The sequence below is a fragment of the Grammomys surdaster genome, unplaced genomic scaffold (assembly GCF_004785775.1).
Source record: "Grammomys surdaster isolate TR1022 unplaced genomic scaffold, NIH_TR_1.0 273, whole genome shotgun sequence".
NCBI lineage: Eukaryota > Metazoa > Chordata > Mammalia > Rodentia > Muridae > Grammomys > Grammomys surdaster.
Window position 1 is genome coordinate 3,365,950 of NW_021604714.1, and position 27,491 is coordinate 3,393,440.

Sequence of the window (27,491 nt, forward strand, 5' to 3'; positions counted from 1 at the left end):
TTCTTCTAGCGGGAAGAACCAGGTCCCTGGAGAAATGATTGCCGGGCAAAGGTTAGGATTTCATTTTTAACTCAAATGTAGACGGCAGAGAACTTGCCTTGACTGGAGAGGAACTAATTTGCATATAAGAGTCCATGTGTTACCATGATCTAGTTCACCTGAATCCAACACCTCAGACAGAACCCTGTAACCTAAGAACAACTCTCCAGAAAGGTTCTGGACCAAACAAAACTTGAATCAGGGCAGAGGCCAAGTATGGCATGGCATGTCGGCAATCCTAGCCAAGGCTGAGGCAGGAGAATCGTGCTTGGCTACCTAGCATGTTTGAGGCCAGCTTAGGCCTTAAGATTCTGACTCAAGAAAAAAAAAAAAAGTTTGTGAGGGTAGCCTGGGCTACACAATGAAGCTCTGACTCAAAAAATAAAAATAAATAAATAAATAAATAAATAAATAACCAACAAACTCCTAACTGTTGCCGTGTTCTCTGTAGCTGGATTGTTATGAGCCAGAGTTTGGAAATTCCAAGTAGAAAACAGTACAAAATGGCTTTGAGTGTACTGAAAACAGAGATGTTGACAGTTAAATCCACACAGAAAGAAAAAAAAAAAATGTGTTGCTATGGGAAACCCCCTAAAGCAGCGGTTCTCAACCTTCCTGATGATGCGACCTTTTAATACAGTTCCTCACGTTGTGGTGACCCCCAACCATAAAATTATTTTTGTTTCTACCTTTCCTACTGTAATTTTGCTAGGTTGTGATTCATAACGTAAATATCCGATGTGCAGATGGTATTAAGGAGTTGAGACCCACAGGTTGAGAACCACTGCTCTAAACAGACGAACTGCAAAAACAAAACAAACAAACAAAAAACACCCCCCCAAAAAAAACTACCACCATCACCAACAAAAAAAACAGCAGAATTTTGAACACAGTTTAAGGGATTAAAAACTACCTCTGCGACTGCAGAGACAGCTCAGCAGTTAAGGACACTCACTGCTTTTGCTGACGACCTGAGTTCAGTTCCTAACATCCACGTTAGACGGCTCATAACCTCCTGCAACTCCGGCCGCAGAAGGATCCAAAGCCTCTGGCTTCTGAGGGCTCCTGCACACACGCACACAGCACATAAGCACACACAGACAGCAGAACCTTTTCAGTGTCCTCGTCTGGCCTGAAACTCATAGAGAGCCGCCTGCCTTTGCCTCCTGAGTGCTGGGGTCGAAAGTGTACACCATAAGGAAGTGTCTCCCTGTGCCCCCTACCCACGGTCTCACTATGTATAGCCCTGGCTATCCGGGGAACTCTGTAGTCCAGGGTGGCCTCAGATTCATAGAGATCTGCTTGCCTTTGCCTCCGGAGTGCTGGGATTCAAGGTGTGTGCCACCATGCCCAGTAGTAAATCTTTGTTTTTAAAGTAACTGCTACCTCGGGAAAGCTGCTGTGTTCAAGTTGTCACAAACAGAACCTGCAGGGTGTCTGTTGACGAAGGCAGGAGCCTTCAGTTAGTTCTTTGAATTCTAGGAAAAGCAGCCATGTTACATAAGGGCCTGACAGATGGGCTGGAGCATTTCAGGTGTAAAGGCTTTGGTGAGAGTCTGGTCTCAGGGCTGTGTCTGAATTTGGCCTCACGCTGCAGCCATCTGGGGCTCTTTCAAACGCCCTGCACCTGGCACCTGCCCCAGGCACCCCATTCTGTTGGTTTCACGTGTGCGATGGGCGTCTGAGTTTTTGACGTGCCCCCACCTCATTCCTACGTGCTTCAGAGTTCAGAAGCCACTTGGCCTCATTAGGGCACGGCAGTGGCTATGGAGAGAGGTTGGTGGGCTAAAATATAAACTGCTGCACGTACAGAAGCCCCGCAGAGTGGAGAGACCGAGAGAGAGGGAAGCTGCTGCCGAGGATACCCTGACTTCAGGCTTAGGCAGCTGGGTGGAGATGCTGAGACTTCAAACACGGGGGGGTACGGTATGCATGAGATAGCCCCACTGTAGAGATGCCTTGTGCTTATTATTAGTACAAGGAGATTTGGCTGGGTGAACAACCCTGACTGCCGCAGCCGCAGCCGCAGCCGCAGCCGCAGCCGCAGCCACCTCTCCTGCCACCATCGGCTAACGGAGAGGCTTCTCAAAGCCCTGTAGTCACAGATCCAGACGTGGTGGCGCGCGCCTTTTAGCCCGGCTCATGGTGTGTGTCTGCCCTCTAGTGGCACCATCTGTGTATTACAGAGATTGGAGGTACAGTTCCAAACCATTGGAGGAGGCGGGAGGGGAAGAGGGAGGGAGGGAGGGAGGGAGGGAGGGAGGCACCGATGAGGAAGAGGGTGAAAGGGAGAATCAGGGATGAGAAAGACGGGCTTCCCCTTGGTGCTCAGCTGCAACAGGGGTTAAGGGTCTCCACAGCACTCTCTGTGTTAAGCCGGAAGCCCTGAACAGTCCGGGCTCGGCCAGTGCGTGCGTAGGTAGTGTCTGTGGGGAGACTTCCTCCTCCTGGGACATTCAGGAGAAACTCTCGGTCTCTGAGGAGCCAGTGGGAAGAGAAGAGAGGGTGTGTGAGACTTTGACCATCCCACCTTGGACAGTTCACTTAGTTTCCTCAACGCGGATGGGCTGGGGAGCGAAGTGGAAATTTCTGGTTTCTTTGGAAGCTCAGTTACGTGTCATAGGATGGTCTGCTGGGGCAGAGAGGTGAAAGGATGTTTGGCTGAAGTAGACACAGGTGAGAGAATGTTTTGCTGAAGCAGACACCTGAGAGGATGCATGACGTTTGGAAAGAATATAAATATGACCCCCGCAGTCAGTGGGCGGAGTCTCTGGCATTGGTTCGCCTTGCTCTGCCTCACTAGTTGTCCACGCTCATGTATTGGCTCTCCTTGCCTAGCGTTGCTGATCTTCACTCGTTTTGACTTCTTCAAGAGTAACTCGCCAAAGAACTTCTCGTGATCTTCTGGTGGCTTCTTAAACTTCCTTGAATGTGGGCCGATTGGTGGAGCCTTGTGGTTTCTTCTGGATTGAACTGCCATTGGCTGATTCATGAGTGGTGATGGCCGAGCAGGCTGGACTACAGCTGCTGAGCCATGTCGGTGTTTTGCTGAGTCATGTCGGTGTTTTGCTGAGTCATGTCGGTGTTTTGCTGAGTCATGTCGGTGTTTTGCTGAGTCATGTTGAACTGCTGGCAATGAAGATTGGATTGGCTCCCAAAGAACTATTTCTAAACAGGTCTGCGTCCCCCTTTGCCCTGTTAACCTTTCTTTTCCACTTCTTCTGGTGAGTGGTGGGCTAGAGGGGAGGTTGAAGCATTTAAGAACCATCATGAAAGTAGGTTTTGAAAAATCTAAGCCTACAGGGGAGATGGCTCAGTCAGTAGAGAGGCTGCGGTGCAATCTTGAAGACCTGAGTTTGGATCCCCAGAAGCCACGTACAAGGCAGACATGACAATATACACCCTTAACTCCTGGGCTGGGGGTCTGGAGAGCAGAGACAGAGTGATCCACTGGCCCACCAACCAAGTTGATGAGCTCCAGACTCAGTTAGAGACACAGCGTCAAAAATCAAGGTGGACAGGCTGGAGACACGGCTCTACACTTAAGAGCATAGACTGCTCTTTCAGAGGATCTAGGTTCTATTCCCAGCACCACATGGTGGCTCACAACCCTCTGTAACTCCAGTTCCAAGGGATTTGATGCCCTGTTCTGGTTTCAAGGTGCACCCACATGCATGTATATCCATCCCCCAACCCTCCACAGTCACATAAAATAAAAAGACGCAGACACATCTTTGACAGTAGACAGTAAGCTAGCGTGTCACAGCAGTGACAGTCACAGCTCCTGGGTAGACTCCAGGGAGAGGATTTCAAGGCTCAGAAAGCAATTGTTTGAGGCCAGGTCTCACAGCAGAGGCTGGCCTGGGTGGAGAGGGAAGGGACATGGTCCAAGGATTTTTTTTTTTAATATGTGAAGTTATTTATAACAAGAATGACAGGTATTAGATGGGATTTGATATGAGCTAAAGACACTTCATTCCTCGCTGTTTCTTGTGTGTCGGGAGGCATTTCTAGGCTCCCAGCTGCAAGAGGTCATTTGAATAAACCCCTGGGAACCCAAATGTGTACTCTGAGGGCCGCTCTGGTATAATTCCCAGTACAGTCAAGCCATGATGGTGCTAGCCTATGTGCCCCTCCTATGAGGTCAGTAAAAATTTAAGTCAGCAGTCTGTGGGTCTCAACCCCTTAGGGATGGTTGAATGACCCGTCCACAGAAGACCATCAGAAAACACAGATATTCACACTACAACAAAAAGAAATGTTATGGCTAGGGGGGTGGTCACCACAACATGAGGAACCGTATTAAAGGGTCACAGCATTAGGAAGGTTGAGAACCACTGATTTAAGTGATCTTTTATAGGCCACCCTTAGGTCAATAACAGTGGTCAGGAAAGCCATTTGAGCCAGGCACATGCCTTTAATCCCAGCACTTGGGAGGCAGAGGTAGCAGATTTCTGAGTTCGAGGCCAGCCTGGTCTACAAGTTCCAGGACAGCCAGGGCTACACAGAGAAACCCTGTCTCGAAAAACCCAAAAAACAAAAACAAACAAAAAAATAGAAAGCCATTTGAGCTGGACCCAGTGATGCCCAACCGTAACTCCAGTCACTTTAGGAGCTGAGGCAGGAGGATCACAAGTTCAGAGCCAGCCTGGGCAAGTTAGTGAGACCCTGTCTCAAATTGGTTTGTTTTTAATGAGGAACCAGAAAGTTATCTTAGTCTGTAGAGTACTCACTCCTGCTCAAGAGCTGGATGAGAATCAGGGTTCACTGCCCAAGCACAAGAACCTGAGTTTATTCCACAGGACACAGGTAAAAAGCTAGGCCTGGAACGTCCATGCTTGTAACCCCGGTGTTTTGAAGACGAAGGCCGCAGGATTCCTAAGGCTTGCTGGCCAGCTAGCTTAGCCCAGTTGGCAGGACCAACCAGGTCCCAGTGAGAACCCTGGTTTCTTAACCAAAACTCAGCGGACGGTTTCTTAGGGAAGGCACTGAGTGCCTCCTCCACACAAGAAGCACACACATGAACATACAAAGAACATAAAAATAAACGGGGTGGTCAGAATGGCTCTGTGGTGTTTGCCGCTAAGCCCAATGATCTGAGTTTGATCCCCAGGTCCTGCCTAATAGAAAAAGAACCAAGTCCCAAAAGTTAGCCTCTGACCTCCACACACACAACACAACCCCCAACACAAAACAAACAAACAAATACAATAAAAAAAAACTCAAAAATTAAAAGCAAACACAGCCCGGGGATTGGGTGGGGGTAGGGGGCTTACACAGCACCCACAAGGCCCCCCTTCACCCTAGCACCACCAAAACCAAAACAGCAACAGCAAAAAGACCATTTGGCAAAATAGTTGGAGTTGATGCAGTCTTGAGGAGGTTTTTGAGGGGTCTTTGAAGGACCACGGGCTGACTTCTGACTAAGTGTCCCCCCAAAAAATAACCATCCAAAGTTCTCCCCATGGCCCCGGTCCCCAGCCAGCCAGCCAGCCAGCTTCCTCTCTGAGGCAGGAGGTGGATATTCTGATTTTATTTTATTTTATTTTATTTTATTTTATTTTTTATTTTATTTTATTTTATCTTATATTTAGGAGGCAGTCTGTGCATCACAGCCTGCCTTAAACTTGCCAAGATTAAACTTGCCTTTAACTTCTGTCTCCACCACCCGAGTGCTAGATGGCAGGCCCTCATCCGCCCATGGACACCTGGTTGCTTTAATATGGAAATTAGCTTTTGTTTCTCCATGCCTTTCTCCCCTACGTTGGAGGGATGGAATGCAATATTTTTTTTTTTTACTTCCTACGACTTGCTGAAGATGAAGTCTGTGTGACCTGAAGAAATCTTCCTCCCCCACAAGAGAATAAAGGGTTTGAAGGAAGAAAGATGAGTTTCCCCAAAGGTAGGCTTCCTGGTGAGGCCCAGGAAAGCTGGTGTCCTCTCCCTGAGGGAAGCTAGAAGAAATGGCTACAAGGCAGGGCTCTGCCTTCAGTTCTCAATCCCCAGATGAGCCCCCAAATTCCTGGGCCCCAGGCGTCTCTCAGAAACAACGTTCCCCCCTCCCCCACCACCATTTTCTGGAACCCTGAAGAACAGGGGTCTGAGAAATCTCAGTGGCCACCCAGGCACCACCCCACAAGCCTTGGCATTGTGCACAGCTTCATGAGCTAGGGAGAGTGACCCTGGGGTTAATGAAGTCGGAACCCATGCCAGCCCAACGGGATGGTGCCCACAGCCAGGATGAAGCCGGCTTTCAGAGAATAAAGAGACAGAAGCCGTTTTCTGCACCCAGGAGTTGGAAACTGAGATTTATGCTCCTTTCCAGTTAGAGATCCAGCTAGGATTCCGCCAATCTGTCTCAGGATGAGAGCTCATTCCCAAGTGTCCTTCTCTGGTCCCTCTTCACTGCCCAACGCCACTAGAGGTCCCTTCTGCCTCTGAAGCTCAAGGCTTGAATCAAGGGCTCAACAGAAAGCTCTGAGGAGTTCCTGCTGCCAGCCTGGGGCTTACTTAGCTCCTCATCTCAACTGAGGACCTTATGAAGACAGAGACACAACCCTTTCTCCTAGCACTGAGCCGATTGTCCAAGTACATGGTCAGCTAGCCACCTGCACAAGTCCTGGCGGGCATGAGGAGGAGGAGTTGGAGCCCCTTGGAGGACTGTGGCAGACCTATTTCTCACCTCAGCCAGGCCGCCTCATCCCATTGGCTAACATCCTGAGTAGATGCCAAGTCCCCTCTAAGATACCCAAGCTGGCTCAGGGACGAGCCCCCCCCCCCTCAGGGAGGGGGTGGGGCTGTCCACCACTTCCTGCTCTGCCTGCCATAGATGGGCAGATTCTGTGAGAGCCCGGGGCTGGGTGTGAGCTAAAAGCCTCTGAGCTCTGTGTATACCAGCCGCTCGGAAGATGTAAACACTCTGGCCTCTCTCCTCTGTCTAGATAAACTTCAAGCTTTTAGGGCGCGGCACTGCCCCCAGCACACTCCCTGTGTTTAGAGAAGATGTCAACAAGAAGCCTGCGATCTTGGCAGGAATGGGCTCTCCATCCCTCAGCTTAAATTTCTGGGCCACTGATTCCCCCCTGCCAAGGGGCACACAGCTCACCTCCCAGAAGAACCATCCTGGGATCCTGTCATTTGCAGACAGAGGGGAGCTATCTATGATCTATAACCCAGGAATGCTGCAGACCCCCACACCTGCCTCTGGTACCCTGTTAGTCTGCTACAGAGACAAGGCTGTGCTTGTTTTGGTGTTTTACTTACTCGTAATGTAGCTAAGGGTGACCTTGAACTTCAGACCCGTGGAGGCCATGTAGGACAGAGAGTAGCTCCCTGGGAGTAGGACCTGGGTATCCTTCCCCTCTACAGTGCTTGCTACTCTTCTCTGTGTGAAAGACTGGACCAGGGCTCTGGGCTTCAGAATCTCATGGATCCATCGGGAAGCTAATTGAGGAACCCATACAGCTGCTAGCTTTCTATTCCACCAAATCTGAGAATCTGAGAATCTGAGAGAAGCAGCAAAGTCGAGCTCTTGCCTGTTGGTGGAACTGTTTGGGACGGATCGGAGGAGGTGTGTCACCGGGTGTGGGCTTTCCTTTGAGGTATCAAAGATACATGCTCCTCTATGCTTGCCCCCCTGTGACATGGTTGTGGATCAAAATGTGAGTTCTTAGTTGTTCCTTCTTTCCTCTGTCATGGTGAAACCATAATCCAAACTGAATATTCTCTTTTATAAGCTGCCTTGGTCGTGGTATTTTTATTGCTGCGAAGAAAACTAAGAAGGACAGTCTGCTATCACCTTCATGAAAGGAAGGGGACTTTTTTTAATTTTTTTTCCATTTTTTGGTTTTTCGAGACAGGGTCTCTCTGTATAGCCCTGGCTATCCTGGAACTCACTCTGTAGACCGGACTGGCCTCGAACTCAGAAATCCGCCTGCCTCTGGCTCCCAAGTGCTGGGATTAAAGGCGTGCGCCACCACTGCCTGGCTTTATTTTTTTTTTTTCTTTAAACTCCCCAGACATAAGGGCAAAGTCTCAGGGTGATCTTTGTCTTACTGAGGTCTCAGTGAGGTCTCACTGGCCCTTACTGAGACTTGTTGAGGTCTCTTGAAGTCCTGATCCTCCTGCCTTCACCTCCAAGGATTCAAAGTACGTTTGCCACCAGCAGGCAGGCCAACTTGATCCTGTAGACAGCGTTTGTGGAGTATAAAAAAAGGCTCGCCAGGTTGTCCTTTTTAAAAAATATTTTTAGTTATTTTATTCACATTAATTACACTAATTACACTGGAGTGACCAGATGCCAGTGGTGACTGACACTAGTGTCCCACAGAAGGTGTGACCCAGCATAGTCTCCAGGGAAAACACACAGTTGGTCAACTTCTGAAGGCATCTCAGGAGCCAGGTGTGATGGGGAGCACACCTGTGAGTCCAATGCTCTGGGCACAGAGGTGGAGAGAATGTCAGGTTTGAGGACAGCCTGGGCTGCATGTATGAGTTCAAGGCAAAGCTTGGACTACATAGGAAGAAGTAAATAAAACACACCCCTCACTGGTATGGAGGGCCCATAGCCCACAAGGCTTCGCAAACTGTCCTTATTTTTCTATTATCTTCATTCATATTTGGTTTTTGTTGTTTGTGTTTGTTTTTTCTCAAGACAAGGCTTTTCTGTGTAGCTTTGGCTGTCCTAGAACTCACCCTGTAGACCAGGCTGGCCTTGAACTCATAGAAATCCACCTGCCTCTGCCTGCAGAGTGTTGGGATTAAAAGTGTGTACCGCTACCATTTGGCTATTCACACCCTTTTATGCTCCAAACTCCTTGAAAAATCATTCCTTCTTTGACCATGGGTTTTATAAAAAAAAAAAAAAATTATTTATTTTATTTATAGGAGTACACTGTAGCTGTCTTCAGACACACCAGAAGAGGGCATCGGATCCCATCACAGATGGTTGTGAGCCACCATGTAGTTCCTGGGAATTGAACTCAGAACCTCTGGGAGAGCAGTCAGTACTCTTAACCGCTGAGCCACTTCTCCAGCCTGACCATGGGTTTGATATGGTTTTAGTGTTCTCATACTAGAAGTTTGGTTCTCAGGGCGATGCTGTTGACTGGAGGTTGTCCATTAAGACATGAAGCCCGTTGAGAATTGATTAGTTCACTGGGAAGCTAGCCACCCAGAAGGGTTTAATGACACTCTTATGGGGTTCTGGTAGCTCTCCAGGGAGGATTTTTATTATAAAGAGGCAAGACCAGCCCATTCCCAGTGTCTCTGGCTTCTTATCTCTGCCTGTCCTATATGTAGCGAGACCCTTCCCAGAACTGATGCCATGGATTTTTGAGCCTTTAAAACTGAGCTGACATAGCCAGGCAGTGGTGGTGCAGGCCTTTAATCCTAGCACTTGGGAGGCAGAGGCAGGCGGATTTCTGAGTTCAAGGCCAGCCTGGTCTACAGAGTGAGTTCCAGGACAGCCAGGACTACACAGAGAAACCCTGTCTCGGAAAATCAAAAAAAGAAATAAAAAAATAAAATAAAATTGAGCTGCCTAAATTGTCTCCCCCCCCTCCAAATTACCCAAGTTTTTGTCATAACTGAAAACCAATTAAGACATCTCTTAACTACACTCTCCAGGCCTCTCTAGAGCCACAGACACAAACCAGCAAGGCACTCTTGTGAGCGCATGCCCCATCTAGAGGGGACGACTGACATTTTGCCTTGTGGTCCTGCCCTTCCGCCCCCACCCCCACCCCCATCCACCGCCAGCATTCTGCTGTGTGTGGGGGATAGTGATTAGTCAACACCCCTGCATGCTACAGAGAGCCGCCTTGTCAATGCTCGGTTCTTGGGCGACCCACATCCTGTGGTATGGATCCACTTTCACACCCGGAGAGCGGCCAGGATGGAAAGGCAGTTGTCGGCAGGCCTGAGCACCTTCCTCCAACCCCTTCCCTGCCAAATGCTGGTCTGTCATGGTAAGCCCTGCTTCTCTGCTGGGGAGCTTGGTGCCAGTGCTTGGAGAAGGCAGGGCAAAGTTCGAAGCAGGAGTCCATAGGGAGTCCGAATGGGGGTTGCGCGCGGGGTGGGGGGGGTCTATCCTTCCCTCCCGGAGTCTGTGTGTCAGGCAGAGAAAGGAGGCAGAGCCCCCCCCCCCCCCATGTCGAGTGGGTCGGACCCAGTTTGATTCTTAGTGACTGCGGAGAGGATGGAGGTCCCTCGGAGATTTAGGCAGCAGCTCTATTAGATGAAGGCGTTCCTCCTGGCGATCCTTGCTTGTTCATACTGGTCTATTTGATGGCGGATATGAATGCATACACTTTATTCAGGGTGAACCAGGGATTGAATACTTTTGCCGGAAGGAGTGCCCAGGAAGGGAAGCTCATTGGCTGAATGATTTCAATACCTCATTAGCATGAAGAACTACAGGCCCTCATGTTTTTAAGGATATTTTCCTCAGACCATTGCCTCTGGCGTGGTCTCCTGTAGTCCAGGCTGGCCTTGAACAGGCTATGTAGCCAAGGATGTCTTTAACTCCTTCCTGCAATGTGTCCCTGTGCCTGGCTTCACCTTCCATTTCGCTGTCCCAACAACAGCGAGTAGTTTACAGAACCTCTTAATGAAGACCGGCCTTTAAGACCATTGTCCAGGCTGGTGGTACACACTATGAATCCCAGCACTCAGGAGGCAGAAGAAAGTGGATCTCTGTGAGTTCGAAGCCAGCCTGGTCTACAGGTTGAGTTCCAGGACATCCAGGGATACACAAAGAAATCCTGTCTTGGAAAACCAAAAGAAGACTATTTATTGTCCAGCCATGGACTTCAGATCTCACTCCTTAGCACAACTGACCACCGCCACTCTTTGTCCCGGGGCCCCCACCTCTTCTACCCTGAGCCTCCTCCTGGCACGTTGTTGAAAGCTGCAAGAATTTATGATTTAAGGAGGAAATAAAAACTCAGATTTAGTAATTCCCAAGTATAATCCCCGTTGCATACACAATGGAGTGGCGGGGGGGGGGGTGAGGGGGAGATGTGCTATTCTGGGCTTCTTTCAGGCACCCCAACTCTACACTGGGGTTGTGGCCCAAAGTTCAGTCAAGTGCAGCTGCCTGAATGCAGGAGAGTGGGCTAGCAAGGAGAAAACGGTTTCCGTTCTTACTGCTACATACTCTGCCTCTAGGACAGAGGCCAAACAAGCCTGGGACAGGAACAAACAGGGTTGATTGGACACAGCTGCTGCCACCAAGTGATCAATGACAGAGACCCTCTGGGTAAGAGACCAACCTCAAAACATGGTGGCCCATCCAACAGAGGAAGCAGGCCTTCGTGACCTCGCAAAGATGTGGCCAGGTCTGTATTAGGCTCAGGAGTTTCAGAGCACTCTAGCTCATCCCAGTGAAGACAAGGAGCCCCAGAAGGACCTCTTCTTCAAAGTCGAAAGCTGGGTCCCCTATTCTAGACATTGCACATCAGTGTAGCTAGGACAGCACATAACAGATATTAGGGCACTGTTGAGCTCAGGGAATTCACAATAAGAACTGTTTTGAGCTGGGTGGTGGTAGTGCTTCATGCTTTTAATCCTAGCACTAGGGAGGCAGAGGCAGGTAGATCTGAGTTCGAGGCCAGCCTGGTCTACAGAGCACATTCCGGGACAGACAGGGCTATACAGAGAAACCCTATCTTGAAAAACCAAACAAGAGAACGAAAGAAAAGAGAAAAGGGCCCTAGGATGTGTGGCTTAGCATTGTTTGTATTTTAGAGTGCATCGGTGTCTTTTCCCCACTACAGAGTTCAGAGCTGGGGGTGTAGCTCAGTTCGCAGAGTGCCTGCCTAGCATACACGAGTCTCCAGCACTGCCTAAACCAGGCCGAGCAGCGCACGGCTCAAATCCCAGCATTTGGAAGGCAGGCGCATGAGGATCAGAAGCTCAGGTCATCCTGAACATTAGGTAAATTTGAAATTGGCCTGGGTTACATGAGACCATGTCTCAGAGAAAGAGAGAGAGGCGGGGGGGGGGCACTTAACCATTTGTCCAAGTTCAATTTCTAATTTTACACCCAAGGACGCTGAGGCTTGAGATGAGAAATGGCCAGGATTGTCTAGTCAGAGAGCAGGTAAGGGGTAGCCCCAGAGGCTCAGACCCAGCCCTCATCACTTATCTGATACCCCATCAAATCACCCTCACACCCCAGGGTATTTCTTTTTCAAGCAGAGTGAATGACTTCCCCAGGGTTCCCAAGCCAGCCCGAGTCCCCCTCGTTCCCAAATGCCCAAATACAAATGCCAGTGTGCCCCAGCACTTCCCACCTGGCCGAACACTGAGGTTCATACTCTCTATGCAACCCCCGTCCAGGCTATGCCTCGCTCCCCAAGGTCTCCCCCTGCTTCCCAGCAGGTCCTAAATCTTTCAAGAGACAAGGCCCAGCCATCCAAGCAGGGGGTGGAAGGAGGGCGGGAGCAGGCAGCACCTCTGCCAAGGCCCTTGCCTGCCCTTCAGGGAGGAGCTGGGAGCAGCCGCTGAGGGCTGGCAGCACTGGGAGCTTACACTACAAAGCTTGGAGAGCAGACGGCTGCACAGCGGACTTATAGGACCCACAGACTTGCCACACCGAGCACATTCCTCATCTGGGATGCACCCTGAATAGCATTAAGAGAGACCTGAATTCAAAATTCTTGTCACCAACTTCCCGAATGCCTGTTGCTGGACACATCTTTTCCCTGACTCTCCTCAGCCTTTTGACTCTGGTGTGAAAGATCGGAACCAACGTGTTATCAAGATGCTTCCTGCTCCGAGACTGGAGTTTGAGTTTTCCATCTCCATGAGATGCTTAAACAGTTTCCCTGGGACCTTGCTTTTTGCTCAGCCTGACTCACTTCTGTTTGAGCTGTAGGCGTGGTCCTCTGGCTACACGTGTCTGCTTTCGGATTGTCCTCGCCCCCGTAAATCTACACACCCAAGAGGAATTCTCTTCTGTGGCAATTCCAGACGGAACTGCAGGACCAGACCCTGTATTCCAGGCCCAGAATCAGTCATGGGGGCCCGTGCCACTGTTACCGACACCGGCATCTTGTCCGGCCTTGAGGGCAACTCTACGGGTGTTACAGCCTTCTCCATGCCTGCCTGGCAGCTGGCGCTGTGGGCCACGGCCTACCTGGCCCTGGTGCTGGTGGCTGTAACAGGCAACGCCACAGTCATCTGGATCATTCTGGCCCACGAGAGGATGCGCACGGTCACCAACTATTTCATCATCAACCTAGCCTTGGCAGACCTCTGCATGGCGGCCTTCAACGCGACCTTCAACTTCATCTATGCCAGTCACAACATCTGGTACTTCGGCCGCGCCTTCTGCTATTTCCAGAACCTCTTTCCCGTCACAGCCATGTTCGTCAGCATCTACTCAATGACGGCCATCGCTGCCGACAGGCAAGAGTGGGCGTTGGGGAAGGGGGCGGTATCTTGATGGGGGGACATTCCAGGGTACTGCGTACTTAAGTTTTGGTTCATAGCAAGGAGACAAACGGATGTAGAGCCAGAGCAGGGTGCATCAGATTAGACACAGAATGATTTCACCCGAGGAGCTCAAGGCTAGAAAGGAAGATGTTCCCAGAGACTTTTGAAGTGCGGGTCTTCTTATGTTGCTCTCGTATGGGGAAATTGCACATGTTGCTTTTGTATATAGAAAAAGGTGGAATTTGGCATGAAGTTAGAGTGTTGCATCTAAGTTATAGCAATGCTTTTTTTTTTTAATGATCCCGCCCATGGGGAGGGGGGTCATCAACAGTGATCTTTAAGGAGTGGGCCGAAGATGGGGTGAAGGAAGACCACCTTCTTTAGTGAGAGCTTCCGGGAGGGAAGGGCTGGGATAAGAGGGATGAGTGGGAATCTGACAGAGAGGCAATATGATGGGGTGAGGCAAAGACACAGAAGTGCAGGGGAGACGGGGCCGTGAGACCTTCTGGCACATGGATTTCTGTTAGATAGATGTGATCCTCCCTGTCTTCCAGAATCCCCACTTCCTATAAGTTCCCCAGAAACCTTCACCCACAGCCTCTCACCGTTGAATTATAGGGTTGTGTTTGTTTGTTTGTTTGTTTGTTTTGTATGGCGTTCTTGGAGATTTCCCTTGAGACAATGTTTTCTATTCATTCGAAGCGAAAAGTTTGGGATTGTGAATGTAACTCGAACATGACTCTTGGCAGAGAGCTCGCTCAACTGGGTTTGATCCCCAGCATTTCATAAATCAGGTAAAAGAGGGTGGTGTATTCCTGTAATCTCCACACTCTGAGGTAGCTGGGAGGAGGGTCAGAATGGCCAGAATCATCCTAAGCAACATGGCCGGTTGTCACAATCAAAAGAGTTTGAACACCATCCATTTGGACCCAGCTTCTAACTTTACACACTCGCTCCCTGAAGGGTCAAGATAAGTAGTATTTAAGGTCAGTCATGGAGTTAGGGCAGAGCCAGGGACCTGGAACACAGCCCTCCGGGTGGTGGACTCAGGGAAGTCTTTCAAAAATCAGGCTGGTGCCCACTGAACCACCTTTCCTCCTCCCTGGGTCTGTGTGATTCCCCTAAGCATTTCTATTCAGTTACGCAACAAATTTAGGGTGCTTCCTCTGTGTGGGGTGCAGGTACAGGGGCTGGGGAGCTTCCATCAATGGGGGTGAGGGCAACTTTAGCACATGGACTTACAGAGCCTGCACCTCAGAGCAAGGCTGGATGGCAGAAGGCTCCGGGAGAGCCTGGGAGTCAGGGAGCCAGCGAGCCTGGAAGTGTCAGGCAGATGGCTAATGACTGATAATTTCAGAGGAGGGGCTTTGATCAGGCTGACAGCAGCTGAGGTTCATCATTCTTCCTCTTTTAAAAATTGTTATTATGCCGGGCAGTGGTGGCGCATGCCTTTAATCCCAGCACTTGGGAGGCAGAGGCAGGCAGATTTCTGAGTTTGAGGCCAGCCTGGTTTACAGAGTGAGTTCCAGGACAGCCAGGGCTACACAGAGAAACCCTGTCTCGAAAAACCAAAAAAAAAAATTGTTATTATATTTATTTGTTTGGTGTGTGTGTGTGGTGTGTGTGTGTACACATGCTAGTACACCCACATAGTATACCTGGGAAGGTCAGAGAAAAACTTGCAGGACTAAAATCTTTCTAGTCCTTTTGTGGGGGGCGGGGATCTAGTCCTTTGTTGGTTCTGGAGCTTTGAACTCAGGTTCTCAGGCTTGGCAGCAATCACCTTTATCTCCTCAGCCATGTTAGTGGCCCCTTTTCTCCATTTCTTCACTCAACTAACTGTTGCTCTGGGTTTTAGACGGTGAAAATCCAATGTAAATGTTCCTGCCACAGTAAGAATTTAAATCCTAAGACTACAAATATTTTGTTGGTGGTAGTGGTTTTGGCTTGGTTTGGTTTGGTTTGGTTTTTTGAAACAGAGTTTCTCTGTGTATCCCTGGCTGTCCTGGAACTCGATTTGTAGACTGGGCTGTCCTCGAACTGAGAGATCCACCTGCTTCTGTTACAGGTGTATACCACCCACCGCCCATCAAATAAAGAAATTGCAAGTTGTATTTTGAGATCATGAGTGTTGTGAACATATATTAGCTAAAGGGAAAGAATCTCCAGGCACCAAGATATGTGTGCCGAAGAGGGATAGGTTACATGCAGTGGTTCTCAACTTTCCTAATGCTTTTAATACAGTTGCTCGTGTTGTGGTGGTGACTCCCCTCCAGCCATAAAATTGTTTTCATTGCTGATTCACAACTGCAATTTCACTGTTATGAATCATAATGTTTATATTTTTAGAGTAAGGCTGCCAAAGGGGGTCGTGACCCACAGGTTGAGAACCCCCTGGTTACAGGCTGCCATGGGCATCAGGGTGGGTCTCATTGAGAGGCTGGGATCCAAGCAAAGATGAGAAGGAGACCAGGGTCCGTCTGGAGAATTCTAGAGGACCAATATTCCAGGAAATCAATAAGATAATAATGTTCTAGGGGCTCAATCTTAACATACAGGATGCTCTGGTGGGGACGCCTCTGCTTCAGCAAATAGGGGAAGCATACGGTTCAATGCCACAGACTGTGGTCCCAGCCTTGTCTCAAAGTTCAGGCTCATCTCTGAGAGGAAGGGCCCATGACCCTTGACCCTTGACCCATGGAGATGATGCTCACTTTGACAGGCTCAGGGCTCAACAAGTACAGCTCAAGTTCCCATAGCAACCTCCAACCTCAGAGAGACAGCATCTGAGCCTGCTCTAGACAACTTCATCAAGAAGGTGGCCTGTGATTTCAGTCAGTACAGAGAGGAAGAAGGAACCCCAGGAAGGGAGGGAAGGAAAGGCTCACAGAGGGCCATGCAAGCTGATCCAGGGCTTCTTAGTTAAGACTCTCATTGCTGTGATAAAGTATCATGACCAAAAGCAGCTTGGGAAGGAAAGGGTTTATTTCATTTTATGCTTCTTGGTCCTCCACTGAGAGAAAGTCAGCAGAAGCCATGGAGAAACGCTGCTTACTGGCTTGCTTCCCATGGCTTGCTCAGCCCACTCTCTTTCTTTTTAAAAAAGAGTTGTCTATTTATTTATTTGTTTTATGTATATGAGTGCTGTCACTCTCTTCAGACATACCAGAAGAAGGGATCAGATCCCATTACAGATGGTTGTGAGCTACCATGTGGTTGCTGGGAATTGAACTCAGGACCTCTGGAAGGGCAGTCAGTGCTCTTAACCGCTGAGCCATCTCTCCAGCCCTCAGCCTGCTTTCTTATACAACCCAGGACCACCTCACCACGGATGACACCACCCACTGTGAGCTTGGCCATCCCGCATCAAACTTTAATCAAAAAAACGCCCCGAAGCCAGATTTGGTGGGGGATTTTCTCAATTGAGGTTCTTCCTTTTCAAATGACTCCAGCTGGTGTCAGGTTGAGGAAACAAGGAGAACAACTGACCAGATCACAGGGAAAGCTGTGAGAGAGGACTGAAGCAAGCACTGGGCATGTGCAGAGAGTAAAAAGTAGAGTCTAAAGATTCACGAAGAATTCGGCTTGTGCCTGCACATGCACATATGGGTTTAGCCGGTAGGTGTGCACCTAACATACTTGACGCCTGTCTTAGGGTTTTACTGCTGTGAACAGACACCATGACCAAGGCAAGTCTTATAAGGACAACATTTAACTGGGGCTGGCTTACAGGTTCAGAGGTTCAGTCCATTATCATCAAGGCAGGAGCATGGCAACATCCAGGCAGGCATGGTGCAGGAGCTGAGAGTTCTACATCTTCATCTGAAGGCTGCTAGTGGAAGACTGACTTCCAGGCAGCTAGGATGAAGGTCTTTTTTTTTTTTTTTTTTGGTTTTTCGAGACAGGGTTTCTCCATATAGCCCTGGCTGTCCTGGAACTCACTCTGTAGACTAGGCTGGCCTTGAACTCAGAAATCTGCCTGCCTCTGCCTCCCAAGTGCTGGGATTAAAGGTGTGCGCCACCACTACCTGACCCTTAGGATGAAGGTCTTAAAGCCCACACCCACAGTGATACACCTACTCCAGCAAGGCCACGCCCACTCCAACAAGGCCACACCTTCTAATAGTGCCACTCCCTGGGCCAAGCATATGCAGAAACCATCACAAAGCCCCAGATTGTACCCAAAGTACTGCATAAACCACACATGACAGTGTTTGTCTGTAATCTCTGCACCCAAGAGGATCAGGGATATTCAAGGTCATCCTCAGCTTTATAGCGAGTTCAAGGCCAGCCTGGGCTATCTGAGACTTTGTCTCAAAGAAAAGAAAATGAATTTGCTCAGCCACAGGGTCTGCATTCTCTGCCACACACAATGAATAGTTACTGTATAGGACCCTGTGTGCGTTAGACATATCTACTCTTGCAGAAAGTTCCAAAGGGCATTGCTGGTTTGATTTATGTTTGGGAAATGGTTATATACCATGCTGAATGGCAGGAGGCTGGCTTTGATATGAGGGTGTAGATGCTCCAGTCGGGCTGAGCTTCAAGCTAATTTTGGACTGTATCCTGTCCCAGGTTGGATCACAGTGTGGCTGTCCAAGGACTTGCAGAGGGAGGCAGTGTGCTGGCTACCTGGGCTAGATTCTGGGGTACTAGTGTGCTGTGGCTGGGGACAGTCACCTCCTGACTACCACCCTGTTCCTCTGCAGATTGGGTTGGACTCTACCCAATTGCAGATTGGCATCCGCATACAGGGTAGCTGTATGGACAAGATCTGGAGGGGATGAGTCTGGGCAGGAAGATGAGGAGAGGATAGCTTCCGTGAGGATGCTGGCTGCTGATGTTGTCCTCTGCTTCTAGGTACATGGCCATCGTCCATCCCTTCCAGCCACGGCTCTCGGCCCCCAGCACCAAGGCGGTTATCGCTGGCATCTGGCTGGTAGCCCTGGCTCTCGCCTCCCCACAATGCTTCTACTCCACCATCACTGTGGACCAGGGGGCCACCAAGTGTGTGGTGGCCTGGCCCAACGACAACAGAGGCAAGATGCTCCTACTGTAAGCCCCGCCCCAGAGTACATGTACTTGTATGTTGGCTGGTGTCTATGTGTAGTGTGCCCAGGGATATGTAGCTATATATGTGATCAAGTGAGTGCAAGTTTATATGAGGGTCTTCAGACACACCAGAAGAGGGCATCGAATCCCATTACAGATGGTTGTGAGCCACCATGTGGTTGTTGGGAATTGAACTCAGGACCTCTGGCAGAGCAGTCAGTGTTCTTAACCGCTGAGCCATCTATCTAGCCCAGTAATAGACTGCTTATCTAGCATCCAGGAAACCTTTAGTTCAATTCCCAGCACCACACAAGCTGGGTGTGCCTGTACACACCTGTAATCCGGGCATTTGGGAGGTAGAGGAAAGAGGACCATAAATTCAAAGCCATTTTCAGCTACATAGCCTGCTAGGGTCAAGCCTGGGGCTACACAAAGCCATATTTAAAAATAAAACAGCAAAAACTAACAATTAGGCTGCATCTCAGCAAACCCTTGGTAAGTGGGTAATGCCCTCGTAACTGACTGGTGGCTGACTGGGAGCCACAGCTCACTGCCTCTGCCCAGCTTCTTGAGAGCAAACAGAAAGGTAAGAATTTAAGGTGGAGTTTCTGCTGAATGCCTCGTTATGTTTCCATCAACAGAAAATCAGTCATTAGCCAGGCGGTGGTGGCCCACGCCTTTAATCCCAGCACTTGGGAGGCAGAGACAGGTGGATTTCTGAGTTTGAGGCCAGCCTGGTCTACAGAGTGAGTTCCAGGACAGCCAGGGCTATACAGAGAAACACTGTCTCAAAAATCTAAAAAAGAGAGAGAAAAAAAAAAAGAAAGTCAGTCATTGAATCAGAAAAGAAGTTAGGGATCATACATACTAAAAGTTATGTCAAGGACCAGGCCCGTTGTAAGCACTTGGTAGATGCAGATGCTTTTAATTCTTTGAATGTTATGGAACATTATATTTTTAATTTATTTCATTTTTATTAAATCATTTTAATTTAAATGTTTATATTAATTTAATATAAATATCAATTATATTATTTATAATGTATGGTATAATCATTATAATTAATATTATACTACTTATATTAATTTAATATTTATGTTAAATAGATATTTTATTTATTTAATTATAGACAGTACTGTCTTTGTCATCACTACACCTGCTTTACATGGTACCTGGGGTGGAACCGAGGGCCAGTGTGTGCCAGGCAAGCACCATCCCAACCTCTTGCTTTGATTTTCGGGTCAGTCTCATACAACCTAAACTGGCCTCAAACTCTGATCCTCCTGCCTCCTTCTCACAAGTCGCTGTGACCACCATATGTATTGTAGTCTTCCATCTTGATGGGGGAGAAAGTATATTACAAGTTGTGCCCCGGACAGCACAGTCAGTGAGCTCTGAGGCAGGGGGGTGAGGCAGGGGACACAGATGCCGGCAACCGAGCTCAGGGTCCAGTTGCTCAGCCAGTCTGCCACCTCAGTAAGGTGGGGCATCAGAGTGTGTGTCTACAGATGGAGTGTGCAGCTCTGCAAGCCTCGCACATGCACTGCACACATGTGGCATCTGTGTGGGGGCTAGTGATGGATGTGCGTGCGTACCTCTTAGAGAATGTGTGTGTGGTCTGTGTGGAGGTCAATGCCAGGCAGCCATGGCAGCTCCCCTGTGATCTCAGTACTCAGGAAGTGGGGTTTGTGATACAGAGCAAAGGTCAGTGGAACTAGCCAAGTCAGAGTGCCCCAGGTTCAAACAAGAGACCCTGCCTCAAAATATTAGGGAGAGGAAAACATTCCATATCAGCCTGTGGCTTACACACACATACATACACACACACACACACACACTTATTCACATGCAGATACACATACACACATACATGTCACACACACATACACATGCTTTTTTAAGAAGTCCCATGGTGGAGTGGGGCTCAGGCCCATTCCTTGATGTTCCAAGGATTTCCCCCCACCCCACCCCCAGTAGGCCTTCGTGGGAGACAGAAGGAAACCTGTGGCTTATCCAGGAGGCTGTGGCACCCTCAGAAATGGAGCCAGTGACATGCCTCCTGCATAGCGTTTTCCTCAAAGGAGCCGATGAACTTCAATACAACCCAGTGTATTGGGTCTCAGCAGGCGCAGTAGTGTGTGGGTCTGGCTCAGAGGTATTTGCTTACACAGCCACGTACCCAGTGTTGAGAGGAAGGAAGCAGAAGACATGAGGGCCATCAGTGTGGATTCTCCACTGCCCATCTCTGGATAAACCCTTTTCTGTAGTGTGGCTCCTGTAATTCTATACATATAATATCACATATGACCTACCTACTTAAGTATATATTCATATGCACACATATCCATCCCTGTATACACAACATACCAGTATACAGAGATGATTCTGGGGAAAAACATACATTGTGAACAATGGCAGGAGTGTTAACCTTTGTGCTTAATGGTATTTATCTGAAACAGGGTCTTCTGTATCTTAGGCTGGCCTCTAATTCACTGTGAATGGAGGATTAACCCTGAACACCCCATCCTCCTGCTTCCTTACTTAGACTGTTGGGATCGCAAACATGTGTCACTATACCCAGCATACCCATTTTATATATATATATATATATATATATATATATATATATATATAATGTGTAATGCAATATATTACATATTAATATAATTAATTAATATAAATAAATAATAAATAATAAATGTAACTAATGAAATAAATAAAAAATAAATAATATAAATCAATTACTATAAATTAATATAATATAATTGATATTATATATTGATATAATGATATAATATATATATTTATAAAATGTTTCTTTTTAAAAAACCGTGAGAGAGACAGAGCTGTGTGCATGCTACAGCCACTGTCTGATCTTCATTCTTCATGTGGCTTCCAAGGATCCAACTCAGCCCTGATTCCCACTGTCACATCGGTGCTGGCGTTATATTTTATATGTTAAACAAACATAACATTTGGTTAGCTTTCCCCCTTTTTAGCCTTTTCCATACCACGGAAGAACTGGCTGGTGCTGGTTACTTTTTGCGAGGAAAGCCCAGCGTTAGCATATATGCTAGCAAATGTTGCCTTAATTTTTTTTAAACTGAACTCCAGGTAGGGCTGCAAGGTGAGTGTGTGGGGTTCCAGGACCTTAATCACGGATGAGTATTGGTGGATCCAGCCACCCACTGTCCACCCAGGTCCCCGGCTTTCCCTCCAGGTATCATCTGGTGGTGTTTGTACTCGTCTACTTCCTGCCTCTGGTGGTGATGTTCGCGGCTTACAGCATCATCGGCCTCACACTGTGGAAACGCGCTGTACCCAGACACCAGGCCCATGGAGCCAACCTGCGCCATCTGCAGGCCAAGAAGAAGGTGGGACGCAGGGGTGGGATGGGGTGCGGGAACCCGCTCCATCGGGACCCAGAATCCACCCGCTAGGGGGTGCTAGGGAGCACACAACCCAGGTCACTGGGCATCTCAGAGAATCTGTATAGGAATCACACACGAGTCTTAGCGATCTGGAGACCAATGCTAGACTGATCTCTTCATGTTCTAAGAGTTCTCGCTATAGCAGGCAGGGACGTCACCCAGGTGTCCTTCCTACTGGGAAGTTGGTCTCCAATTGCCATCTCCAGCTTGCCTTCCCGTCCTCGGGCAACGCAGGAAGGTGCCTGCAGATGCCAGGCATGCAAGGAGCCTTGGAGGGCACAGGAACCTGGCCTCTAGGCAGAGGATAGGATATCAGGTTGGGACTTCACAGCCTACACAGAAGGACTAAAGCAGACAAAGGCCCCACGGAAGGGTGGCTTGGGTCCCAGAGCCTAGACCTAAGAGAGCAGGCCAGACAGAAAGGTGTTCCGAGAGAAAAGAATCCCGGACACCTTATGGGAGAGTAGACCACAGATCCGGGCTGCTACACGGAGAGGATTTCAGTGGAAGGACAAACCTTCCCATGGCCATGCCGTGAGGTGGTGGGCTCCGGGCCATGTGCCAAATACATGTTCCAGGGGATGGAGGCTAGAGAGGTGGATGGGGTCTGACAGCAGAAAGCTGTCAAGGTTGGGGTGAAGGATACCCCATACCAGTTCTAGGAAGGTCAAGGCTTGGGATTCAGATGCTAAGGTTTGACCGGCGTCTCTCCCTGACCAGTTTGTGAAGGCCATGGTACTGGTGGTGTTGACATTTGCCGTCTGCTGGCTGCCCTACCACCTCTACTTCATCCTGGGAACCTTCCAAGAGGATATCTACTACCACAAGTTTATCCAGCAGGTCTACCTGGCACTCTTCTGGCTGGCCATGAGCTCCACCATGTACAATCCCATCATTTATTGCTGCCTTAACCACAGGTGAGTCCCACCCTGGCTGTGCCCTCCGCCCGCAGGGATGCTCCCGAGTGGTGAGGGATCTCCACTCTAGCTCCTGCCAGAGCCTGAAGCTGTCCCTGACACCACACAGGAATGCTGCCTCCAGATTAGCTCTCAGCATCATCCTCTCTGTGGCCTGGATCTAGCCTGAGTCCCATCTCCTTCACAAAGCCGTGTCCTTTGCTGAGCCGCACTGCCTATGTCTGCCCTTGTCTCTTCTGGGGTCTGCATCGGGGACAAGGGAAGAAGGCAAGAGATCAGAGAGATGGAGGAAACGGGAGAGTAAGGACAGGCCTGAAGAGCAGAATGGAAGGGAGAAATATCCAGGATGGGTAGGACCGCCTCTGTGATGGCTTTTTCTTTCTTTATTGTGTGTGCACATATGCAAATGAGCATGTGCCACGGCACATGTGTATGTGTGTGGGGGGGTCAGAGGACAATTTGTAGCAGTTGCATCTCTCTACCATGTAGGTCTCTGAGATAGAACTTGGGTTGCCAGGCTTGCAGCAAATGCCCTTTCCCACTGAGCCATCTCACTATCTCATTTAAAGTGCTTCCTCCTAAGGATGTGCCCAATCTACGTGGGCAGGTATCTAAAGATGCTGGAGGCAGGACTGGCGACTGGCAGTGTATTTCTTGCCCCCATCCCCAGCAGGTGACCAGCGGAGAAAGGGCTGGGATCTCACTCCTGAGGTCCTGGAGTCTGAGATAGGCTGGCACCAGCTCTGGGACTCTTGGTTAGGGAAGAGGTAGTGAGCCAGGCTGAATCCAAGTCTCAGGATCCCTGTGCAGAGTGAGGCTTTCAGCCTGGGGCAGGGCAGGCGAGAGGCCACAAGAGGGAGACACTGAGTCAGCTGCTGTCCGATGGCTGTAAGCAGCATTGACTTGCTGGGGCCTCTTTGTTCATCACATAACTTGTACCAGCCGTCTACACAGGCGTCCAGACTCCACGTAACACAATCGGGTTCTTTGTTGCTCAGCTGGCTTATCCACCTGGGCCAGGCTTTGTGAGTGTTTACTGGATGCCTAGGATCTTTACCTCCCCAGAGTTAAGTGGATAAGAGAGGAAAGGGGGTCTCCCATTGTACAGATAGAAAAACTGAGCCTAAGAAGGGAAGATAGTCCTAACCCTAGGCAAGGGATACAGGATTTGGAATTTCCTGTATCTTCAGTGCTTCCCAGCTGATTCCTCTCACACTCGTTCAGATTGATGTGAGAGCCTGGGGGCTAGCCTGTCACGTCAGGGAGAGACTACCAACACCCCATGTCTGTGTGCCTGCTGCTCTTCTGTCACCCTGTCACACAGTTCTTGGACGCTGCACAGCATTCAATGCTGCGAGCCCCTGAAGTGTTATTCTGTGACAACACATAGAAGTCTGGACTCTCAGTTCAGAAAATGCTCACAAGTGGCTACATGTGCCCAGGACTTTTCAAGCCCCAGGGCTTAAGGAGTAAGCAGAAGCAAAGATATATGCATATATGTATATATGCATATATACTATGTACTATATAGTATATATAATATATACTATTATATAACACATATATAGTATATATAATATATACTATTATGTAATACATATTATATAATATATGATATATACTACATAGTATATAATATTATATAGTATATACTATAGTATATGTATATATGCTATACATATACTATATACAATATATCATATATTCTATATACTATATTATATAAAATTTATATTTATTAAAAATTATATATAATGTTAATATATAATGTTAATATTATATATAGGTTTTTTTTTTAAGTGCTGACACCCTGGTTTGGGGGAGACAGACATAATGTAGTAGACCATAATGTGTGAAGGTGGGCGGGAAGCGCTGATGGTCTTAGGCACTGGGCTAGGGGTGTATATGTACAGTTTACAGTTGAACAAAAGCTGGAGCGACTGACTCTGCCCTGCAGCCTAGGCAAGAGTTCCCTGCAGAGGGGACCAACAGCCCTGAGGCCAAGAGCTCTCTCCTACAGGGAGCGCTCTACAAGGCTTTGAGCCAGGGAGACCTGGGAGACAGGCACGCTGATTTACCTTTCAAAAGCATCAGCTGGACAAATGGCTCAGTGCTTAAGAGCACTGGCTGCTCTTCCTGAGTAGCCTGGGTCAAGTCCCAGCACCCACAGAGTGGCTCACAACCACCTGTAACTCCAGTCCCAAGGGATCAAGTGCCTTCTTCTGGCCACCTTGGGCAATGCATGCATGTGTCACACAGACATACATGCAGGGAAAGCACCCACAGACATTTAAAAAACAAACAAACAAACCATCAGGCTAAAGCAGGTATGGTATAATTGACTGGTGCTTGCCTGGCAGACGAAGCTTCAGGTTTGACCTCCCTAAGCTGGGCGAGCTTAGGAAAGTGCGTGCCTGCAATCCCAGCACTTTGAAAGATCAAAAGTTCAAAATCATCCTCACTACTTCAGCTGTAAAGGAGTCCATGGCACCATGGGGAAGGGTGGGATATTTTTCCCTGTTTTTTTGTTTTTTTTGTCCTCCTAGTACTGAGGATCGAACCCAGGGCATGCTAGGCAAATGCTCTACATGAGCAGCATCCCAGTTTTGAAATATGGCCTCCCTGAGCTGCCTGGGCGAGCCTCATACTTTAATTGTGCCTCCCTCCTTCCTTGTTCTCTGAGGAGCTGGGATTACAGGTTTACGCCGGCTTGAGTGAGGGGTGTTTATTTTCTGAGCAAATACACCCATACTTGGTAGCTCCAATGTGCCAGCTTTCCTTTGAAGTAGTTCCTCGGGGACATTCCCTACTCCACACACACATGGCCCCAGTTCTTTCTAAGATTCCTCTCTCTGTTGGAAGCCAGTTATGTCACGTGGTGCCTTTGTAATACACTTTGGTTTTTCTCTCCCTCCCCCTTTCCCTCTCTCCCGTGTCTCTGGCTGTTCCAAAAAAACTAAATCCATTCAAGTGTCCACACAGCCCTGAGTTGTTGTTAGACTCTTTAAAATGAGGCTCCTTTGCAAGAGAGCTAATCTCCTGCGGCATACAGCAGCCACACGGCTCCTGTACCCCTGGCTTCCCTGCTTAAAGTGACTCTCTACACCCTTCAGGTTTCGCTCTGGATTCCGGCTTGCTTTCCGGTGCTGCCCCTGGGTGACGCCAACTGAGGAAGACAGGCTGGAGCTGACTCACACGCCATCCATCTCCAGGAGAGTCAACCGGTGTCACACCAAGGAGACTTTGTTCATGACGGGGGACATGACCCACTCTGAGGCTACCAATGGGCAGGCTGGGAGCCCCCAGGATGGGGAGCCTGCTGGACCCTGAAGTCTTGAGCCTGTCTGCAGGGCCCAGGCTTTGCCCCCTTTTGAGAAGCAGCTGATGGAAAAGCCCTTATGTAATCGCCTGTCCCACACCCCATTCTTCTACACACTGACAGAAAAAAAACAAAAACAAAAACAAGGTGGTGATCGGAGCCACAGGCAATGCTGATACAAAGAGCTCAGAGTGCAGACACCCATCATAGGCGTTCCAGTGATGGAGAAAGGGGCCAGGAAGACTCGGAACCAACACTTGGCCAATCTGGGAGCTGCAAAGTGAGATGTCTCCCTGGAGTATAGAGAGGGGTGGGGAAACTGGATCCCAGGGAAGAAAACTGCAGTTGTAATGAGAAAGGCAGCAGAGGATGGCGAGAAGGCTCGGCGAGGCGATGAAGCCACTCTCTGACCTGTAGTGAAGTGAAGTGTAGTGAAGTGTAGTTCCTGGAACCCACACGGAAGGAAAGAACCAACTCCTGCAAGCTGTTCACTGATCTCAAGTGTATGTATGCATGTGTGTGTGCATGTCCATCTCCACATGTATGCACACACATACACACACGTCCACGCATGTGCCCATATACAATGTTAGAAGGAAAAATGCAACAGTTCTAGTGTTAGGGTCACAGGAAAAGGTGGGGACTGTGGCAGCCTGCCAAGGACCAGCGCCCAAAGGAAAACACAGCTGCTTTCTCTGGAACACAGTTGCCAGGGTTTTCGAATAAAGCCCGAGATCCAAATACACACACACACACACACACACACATACACACACACACACACACATGCACATATATATATACATACACACACATATATATACATACACACATACATATTTATACACACACATACACACATATATATATGCACACACACACACACACACACACACACACACACACACACACACGGAAGCTCCAGGCTCCTAAATTTGGTTCATGAAAATGCTTAGAGACACTGGCTAAGCCAGAGTGGGGCACAACCACGACACCGCCTCCTTGCCAAAGATAACCCACGAAGGAAGAAGTTCCCCATTTGGCTGTGAATGGATCCATTGCTTCTCTGCCTTAAAATCTAAAAGCTCCCAGCATCCACCCCAGAGCAGAGGGCGGTTAACAGTCCAAAGTAACCTCAGCTGAGATGAAGTCACTCCCTCCACCTCCCCCGCTTGATGGCAGGATCGCCCTGAGGCTTGATGGAAGCCACGCCTTCAAACCAGCAGGCCACATTCATCTTAACCTCAATAAACCGTAACCACGATGCTTTACACCGTGTCCGCTGTTAAGACA

The 27,491-nt window shown here is 48.8% G+C and overlaps 1 protein-coding gene across 1 annotated transcript; it reads left to right on the forward strand.

The window, feature by feature from the left end:
* Positions 1-12,688: 12,688 nt before the first annotated feature.
* On the forward strand, positions 12,689-26,966 carry Tacr2 (tachykinin receptor 2). The gene is made up of 5 exons (XM_028776888.1): positions 12,689-13,452; positions 18,340-18,534; positions 21,752-21,905; positions 22,683-22,879; positions 25,993-26,966. Exons 1-5 carry the CDS (start codon positions 13,061-13,063, stop codon positions 26,207-26,209), a joined length of 1,155 nt encoding a protein of 384 aa, XP_028632721.1. The 5' UTR covers positions 12,689-13,060; the 3' UTR covers positions 26,210-26,966.
* Positions 26,967-27,491: the final 525 nt, after the last annotated feature.